The 7,632-nt window shown below is 50.4% G+C and overlaps 1 protein-coding gene across 1 annotated transcript; it reads left to right on the top strand.

Moving 5' to 3' along the window:
• Positions 1-2,570: 2,570 nt before the first annotated feature.
• LOC119327396 (GDSL esterase/lipase LIP-4-like) lies at positions 2,571-6,569 on the top strand. Its single transcript, XM_037600506.1, has 5 exons — positions 2,571-3,083; positions 4,935-5,120; positions 5,254-5,408; positions 5,493-5,757; positions 5,905-6,569. Exons 1-5 carry the CDS (start codon positions 2,630-2,632, stop codon positions 6,153-6,155), a joined length of 1,311 nt encoding a protein of 436 aa, XP_037456403.1. The 5' UTR covers positions 2,571-2,629; the 3' UTR covers positions 6,156-6,569.
• The last annotated feature ends 1,063 nt before the right edge of the window (positions 6,570-7,632 follow it).

Here is a 7,632-nt window from a genome sequence, read left to right as displayed (position 1 = left end):
GTTTTGGAGCGACACGGGCCGGAAATCAGCCGGGGTCGGCACGCCCGGTTTCTTGGGGAGGAGGGCGATGTATGCTCTGTTGATCCCATCGAGACGCGCAGTCCCGGCGTGGAATTCAGCGAAGAGTCGGTGGATGTCCGGCGACACTGCCGCCCATGCCGCCTAGTAGAAGGCGGGGCCAAGCCCGTCCGGACCCGGCGCGCTGGTGCGATCCAGGGCGTGGACCGCGGCCTTGATCTCGGCGTGGTCGAACGGCGCCACCAGCGCCGCCCCGTCCACCACAGAAGCGTCAACATAGAGTGCCGCGAGATCGAAACGCCAGGTGGGGGCCTGGGCCGGCCCAGCAGAGCCGAGTAGAAGCCCAGCAAGGCGGCGGCCTTGCCTGCATGGTCCGTCACCCGCACCCCATCGACTTCCAGCGAGCCGATGGTGTTGCGGCGCCGGCGATTGGAGGCAGAGGCGTGGAAGAACTGGGTGTTCTCGTCGCCTTCGCGTACCGCCCGACGTTTCCCTCGCTGCCCGCCAGTGCGCGCACTGCCGGCGAACCGAAGCAGCAAGGGCAAGCCGCGCGTCGAGGCGGAGGGACGCTTCAGCTGCAGAGAGAGCACGTGTTTCCTCCCAAAAATCGAAAAGATCAATCAAGAAACGGCAGTCATTATCGAAAGTGGGAATGAACTGGTGTTGCTTTTTCCATACCTTGGCGGCAAACCTGAATGCTTTTTTCCAGGCTGCAAGAACTCCCACAGCACCCGAGCCACGGACCGTACCCGACCAGGAGGGGAGAGTGGTAGGGAGAAAAGTTTGATCCAGGAGCCAAGCATTTTCGAAGAAAAACCACGACGGCTTGGGGATTTTAGTCGAAGCAGTGACAAGGAGCGGCACATGATCAGAAGTGGTGCGGGGGCGCGAATGGAGGGTAGAGGAGGAAAATCAAATGATGCATATAAATCTTTTTACAGTGGATACAACTAGTCACTAAAAATATATGATAGCTTGTCTAGACTAGAGGGGTGGCACCATTCCTGGAGCATATCATGGAGACATGCAACAATTTCAACTGGTTTGGACGGACTGTAGACTATAGAAAGAAGGCAGATGCGTCCAAAGTTACAGGTCCACATGGAGCTCAGAGTCTCGGCCATGGCTGCCTATTTTTCCTTTTTTCTCCCCACTTTCCAGGCAAGGAAGAAAGAACCCCTCTGGCTTGGTTTCGCATTGGTCAGAGAAGTCAAAGCGCACACAAAATCCGATCAAATTACAACTTTGCCAAGGAATACTGCCCAGCTGGTTCCATCATTCTCCATGTAGTGATCTATCACTGCAAACGGATTGTCCTTGTCATGTACTCCCTCCGTTTCTAAATATAAATCTTTATAGAGATCCCATTAGATGAACTACATACGAATCAAAATGAATGAATCTAAACTTAAAATACATTTATATACATCTATATGTGGCTCATAGTAAAATCTCTACAAAGACTTACATTTACATTTAGGAACGGAGGGAGTAGTAATATGATGCCACCCGGTACGCTGCTGCAAGTTGGTGTGTACCACAAATCCACTGAAGATGTTCTGCAGGAGCATGAGGGGTCTTATTATTCTTATGAATTAATTAATTGATTATGCAGTTTCCCCCTTCCATTATTAGAAAATAACTACAGTGTAACATGGGGGGACCAAACCCAGGTGCTGTGCGAAGGACTAGTAAAAGGCACTGGTTTCTCTTTTTCTGAACAGATCTCAACCGTAAACTTGCACATTTGCAGTCACCATTACGAAGAAGATTCTTTATGCCTGGCAGACCCCACCCCCATTTGCGAGTTTGAAATCGTCCATGCGGCCGTCACTCGGCAGCTTCGTCAACACCTTCTCCCCACCTCTCCTCCAATAATTACTTACGTCGTCACCATCTACGCGAGGTGCTCTTCCGGGCCTGCATTTTTTTTTGTGATGATCGTCGTCACAGTCGAAGCTGTCGGTTGTTCGTGCGTGTGGCCTTTTGTTGGCATGTGCGGTCATGGTTTCTGTGTAGCTGTTTACGGGTCGGCTTCGACGATGAAGGTCTACGGTGAAGTTGGAGTCGTCCGTTCGGAGGTAGCCAGTGATGACGATGACGTTTGCGACTGCTCGGCGGATGTCTCCCTCTTTGTAGCTCTGTGATCCCATGTCGGTGGCCAGGTTGGTTGGTGGTACCTATTTTATGTGGGTTGATTGTATCGGTTTTAACCCGGTTTTCCGTTAATTAACTGGGCAATTTTCACTCCTTCTTAATCAATGAAAATGACAAGTCTTTTGCAAACACCTACGCGAGGCCAAACCGGCAACCACATGATGAAATTTAACAGTTTTAGCGGGTGTTTCTTCGAATTTTATAAAGACTATTTAACCCAACACTCTAAAAATATGCAATTTGTGGCTCCATTTTGAGCCCTCTAAACCTAACAGCTTAACAAAATGATGGAATAAAAGAATGCAACTTCAGAAGATGCACTGTGGAAAAAACAGGATGAATATCCCGCCATATATATGCGTACGCGCATGGACACTTTCCAGTGGAAACTTTCCACCGCTCGCGTCGTGAGAGAGACCGGGGCAAGGGAGGGAGGGAGCTGCAAGGGACATCGATGGCTATGGCGGCGGGCGGGCCCAACTCCGGCGCGAAGGTGGTCAGCCTGCGCCTGCAGTACTACTGCGTGTTCGCGGCGGTGGGCGTGGCGGTCATCGTGCTCTCGCTCACGTTCCTGTCCCCGTCCGCCATGGGCGCCGTCCGCCAGAACCTCGGCACCGTCGTGGCCGTGGCCACGAATTCCAGCAGCGGTGACGGTGCGGTGCGGGTGGTAGGAGGTGGAGAGGCCGTGGCGGCGGTGGCTGCGGCCAAGCCGGAGCAGGAGAAGGAGAAGCGGAAGCAGAAGAAGGCGGAGCCGCCGGTGGTGCTGTTCAACTTCGGCGACTCGAACTCGGACACCGGCGGCGTGGCGGCGGCCGGGGGCATCCACATCATGCCGCCGGAGGGGCGCACCTACTTCCGCCGCCCCACCGGCCGCCTCTCCGACGGTCGCGTCATCATCGACTTCATCTGTGAGTTGCTCAACCACTCCTCCGGCCCGTCAATAATTACCACATCTCCCCAATTGTCAACAAACCGAGTGCTCAATTGCGAATTCCAAATTCCAGATTATAAACCACTATAGCATAGCTGCAAATGAACATGGCTAAATTGCACATGATCGTCTCACGTGAATTTCCTCCGATCGTCGCCTCGCCAGAACCGACCCGTTCCTGTGAAATTCCCGCCGATCCACGGCGCACCGAGCAACCAAAACTCTGTACGTAGCCGGCTCGGTTGGTGGGTGGATGGATGGGTCATGGGTGATCTCGAGTAATCTGGGTCAACAAGCTGGTCATGTCGCCTTCAACGTGGGAGCGGCGGGTGCTGTCAAAATGGTGGTTGAAGCACTAGTCGCGAGCATGTGCCACCTAACAATGGCTGCTTTCCCTCTCATTTTTGTCCTTCTCATGGCCAATCGAGTGAGAGAAACCTATGGTTTGGAAGTTTGACCTGCTGGTCGTGGTTGAGTATGGCTGGCCTGTAGATGCCAACTGCTGGATTAAGAAAGAGCAATCTCCTTGCGTGTTTGCATGATCCAAGTTTTTGACAAGACCTGTTCTTTTGGCTTGGTAGTCTGCCTCTCTGTGTGTGGAGACAAAGAGGTTGGCAGGCCAAACAGGTGAAGAACAAAGGGTGAAGCTATGCAACGTAGGCCGGCTTTGTTCGGCACAAAAGGTGTAAAGCTAGCTAGCTCGGTAAAACAAATTAGGCAGGGGCCAACACATGGCTTTATGGTTAGTAGTACTAGTATATTGTACATTCTGAAAGGGGATTGGGCTAGATAGACAAATCATGCACGTGAATACATGATATAGTAATAAGTTTGAAATGACCGCTCCAATCACAACCATGCAGCTGATGGTTGCTTCTGTGGGTTCATTTTTACACACCCATGTGTTGTCTGTTGTGTTGGTTGCTGGGTCAACACAGTGACATTGCGATTAACGCCGTGATCGGAACATGATCAGTTAGGGTTTGAACCCACCACCCACATCCCACATGGTTTTCTTGTCCCATTTTGTCTTCTTTAATGGTTACTCTATATGCCATGACGATGCCAGCGTGCAAGGAATCGTTCAATCGCGCATAATTCATGTTGCGTTATGTTTGCTCGGTCAAACTTTATCCACCTGTAGTGGAAATGGGGTGGGAAGTTTAAGAATCATTTCCGCCCACTTATAAGTTCAGATTTAGCCGCCTTAATTATTTTATAATCTTTACTATTAGGGGCGATTTGCATGCCATGATCTTCTCAAGAATGTGTCACCATGTGATAGTTCATAGCTCTCACACTGTGTGCACATGGGCACCAGTCACATCCATGATGCTATTGCTCCCTGGGGTGAGAAGAGATGCATGATTTGTGATCTGTGCATGCCCTCCCAAGTTTTTAGCGAATATATCAGAATGCCATTTATATTCCAGTAAATAATAAGCGGCGATATTAAATCAGAATAGAAAGCATATGTACTTTCAGTATGTTTGTCATGAAAGCTTCAACATCCAATTGAGGATATCAAGTACAATAATAGGAGTTATCACATAGCCTGGATTAGATGGTTCAGATGCACATGGTGTGGGGCACCTGTGAGTGCCTATTGTTCCCTTGTGATAATAGCTAAATTACTGTAGCATATGGATGTGACAGATACATTCGGTTGTGTGCAGGGACAAGGTTTGATTAACAAGCTGTCCAACATATTTTTATGTGATGCGAGTGATAGAACGTTAAGACACAGAATTTACTACTGGCTGTGTTCGAAAGTTGGAAATGAAGTGAGTGATGGACTTGTACTCGATCCTTGATATCATCTTTTCAGGCGCGAGTCTGAAGACGCATGAGCTGAACCCATACCTGAAGGCAGTGGGCTCCGACTACAGCAACGGCGTCAACTTCGCCATGGCCGGCTCCACGGTGTCCCACGGCGTCTCCCCCTACTCCCTCAATGTCCAGGTCGACCAGTTCGTCTACTTCAAGCGCAGATCCCTGGAGCTCATCGAGCTAGGTTCGCCCCCCGTTGTTGTTGTTGTTGTTATCTCGTAGGCTCTCTGACATCACATCTCACAGTTGCAAGCAGCAAGAGAATGAAGGCATGTGTCTGAACTCTGAAGATGACCAACGTCGTTGCGTTCTTGCAGGACTGAAGGGCCCGGTGAACAAGGAGGGCTTCGAGAACGCGCTCTACATGATGGACGTCGGCCACAACGACGTCGCCGGCGTGATGCACACGCCGTCCGATCAGTGGGACAAGAAGTTCAGGCAGATTGTCGGCGAGATCGGCGACGCGATCCGGGTAAATTACGATCTATCTGAAGATGTTCTTACAAGCAAGTTTGTTACGCTGACAGAAGTTATTGTTGGCGACTCTGGTTTTCAGATCCTGTATGACAATGGCGCGAGGAAGTTCTGGATCCATGGCACGGGCGCCCTCGGCTGCCTGCCGGCGCTGGTGGTGCAGGAGAAGGGGGGCGAGCACGACGCGCACGGCTGCCTCGCCAGCCACAACCGGGCGGCGCAGGCCTTCAACAAGAAGCTCAGTGACCTCTGCGACGAGGTGCGGCTGCGCCTCAAGGACGCCACCGTCGTCTACACCGACATGTTCGCCATCAAGTACGGCTTCGTCGCCAACCACACCAAATATGGTATGAACAATGTGCAGTGAAATACTCCATCTTCCCTGAATTCAGAACATTTGTTCGTTGGTGACTTCGAAACTGTCAGTCATAACAAGTTCAGTCTCTGAAATCGCCTGGGAATTCTTATCATCCTCTTCTGGTTCTTCTCTTCAGGGATCGAGTGGCCATTGATGGTGTGCTGCGGAAACGGCGGCCCGCCTTACAACTTCATGCCGGGGAAGTTCGGCTGCGGCGATCTCTGCGGGCCAGAGGAGAAGGTGCTGAGCTGGGACGGCGTGCATTTCACCGATTTCGGCAGCGGCCTCGCCGCCAAGCATGCCATGAGCGGCGAGTACTCCAAGCCCAGAGTAAAGCTGGCGAGCTTGCTCAATGGTGGCTCCAAGAAACCATCATCGGTGTCTTGATGCTCATTGATCAACGATTGAACCACGAACTTACTTTGGGCGGGTCTTACTTTAAAAAGAAAGGTTGCTTGACAAAAAGGAAAAAAAAAACTTCGGACGGATCATGGATGAGTGGATAATGGTGAAGATCAATCCATACGATGGCCACGATGGATGATGTGAATGTTGTAAAAGTTGCAGCTGATTGTTGGCTCCTTGTACACAATAGGCAATAGCTCCCTCGGCTACAAGTAAAAAGTTTTTTTTCACTTTTGGAGTATAATGATTTTGCTTTGTTGGTGTGTGTGTATAGACAATGTACGTGGCGGCTGCGATTTCACAGAGCTCATAAAAAATGGTGAATCCTAGATTTATTTGATCTGTAAAAGAAGGTAATACAAAAACTTCCAACCATAGGCACTATTTTATACGAAATATTGTACTTCTAGCACAAAATTTTCGTTTTGGATTGTTTGATTTGTAAAATAGCAACCCATATGAATTTTTTTGTAAGCACTGCTTTCAAACTTTCATAGGATGATCTCGACTCCAGGATTCGTATATTTTCCTGGTGTAGTCAGACATTCAAACATCACCACCATCGGAAGAACGACTCTTGTCAAGTTCGTGATCACCTCCCAAATGGTCTACCCCGCCACACCGCTAGTTATTCCGCCAACCATCTTGCTCAAAGTCAACAAACTTCAGAAAGCTTTCCTTTGGTCCGGTTCGGACAAGACGACGGGAGCGAAATGCAAGGTGAACTGGGAGATTGTTTGCCGGCCACTTCAATATGGGGGACTTGGGGTCCTTAACACCAACAAGTTTACACGTGCCCTCCGGTTGCGATGGCCATGGTATGAATGGAAGGAGTCCACCAAGATGTGGGTGGGGATGGGAAACCCATGCGACGAGGAGGACTTAAATTTTTTCTATGCATCCACCACTATCACCATTGGCAACGGTGCGAAGACCCCCTTTTGGGACTCACCTTGGCTCCTTGGGCGCAAGCCAAAAAACATTGCCCCGCTCATTCACGAAGCGTCAAAGAGAAAGAATTGGAAGGTGCGGGAGGCCCTCTAACACAATGCATGGATACACAAGATCAAACCCCCCACCAACATCTCCGCGGAGCACATAACGCAGTTCTTCACTCTTTGGGCGCTTTTGCATAAGGTCCAACTTGATGAACTCACCGAGGATGACATTGTATGGAAGCATACGGCTAGTGGGACCTACTCGGCGGCATCTGCTTACAAGGTGCAATTCCTAGGGATGGTTCTCACACCTTTGGATAAAATGGTTTGGAAGGCTTGCCCCCCCCCCCCCAAAAGTCAAGTTCTTCGCTTGGCTGGCGTTGCAAGACAGAATTTGGACCGCCGATAGATTGGCCAAACACGGGTAGCCCAACTGTGATCTCTGCCCTCTTTGCAAGAGAGTGCAGGAATGTGGGTCTCATCTCTTCTTCAAATGCCGCTACACACGAAGGCTTTGGTCC

This window comes from Triticum dicoccoides, chromosome 1B, assembly GCF_002162155.2.
Source record: "Triticum dicoccoides isolate Atlit2015 ecotype Zavitan chromosome 1B, WEW_v2.0, whole genome shotgun sequence".
In the NCBI taxonomy this organism is placed as follows: Eukaryota; Viridiplantae; Streptophyta; class Magnoliopsida; order Poales; family Poaceae; genus Triticum; species Triticum dicoccoides.
This window is presented reverse-complemented; position numbering and strand designations above follow the sequence as displayed.

Excerpts from the sequence above, each read along its gene's own strand:
- LOC119327396 (XM_037600506.1), top strand. The coding sequence starts at position 2,630 with ATGGCTATGGCGGCGGGCGGGCCCAACTCCGGCGCGAAGGTGGTCAGC. Across the intron at positions 3,084-4,934 it reads CGTCATCATCGACTTCATCT|GCGCGAGTCTGAAGACGCAT; the intron begins GTGAGTTGCTCA and ends TCATCTTTTCAG. Across the intron at positions 5,409-5,492 it reads AGATCGGCGACGCGATCCGG|ATCCTGTATGACAATGGCGC; the intron begins GTAAATTACGAT and ends TCTGGTTTTCAG.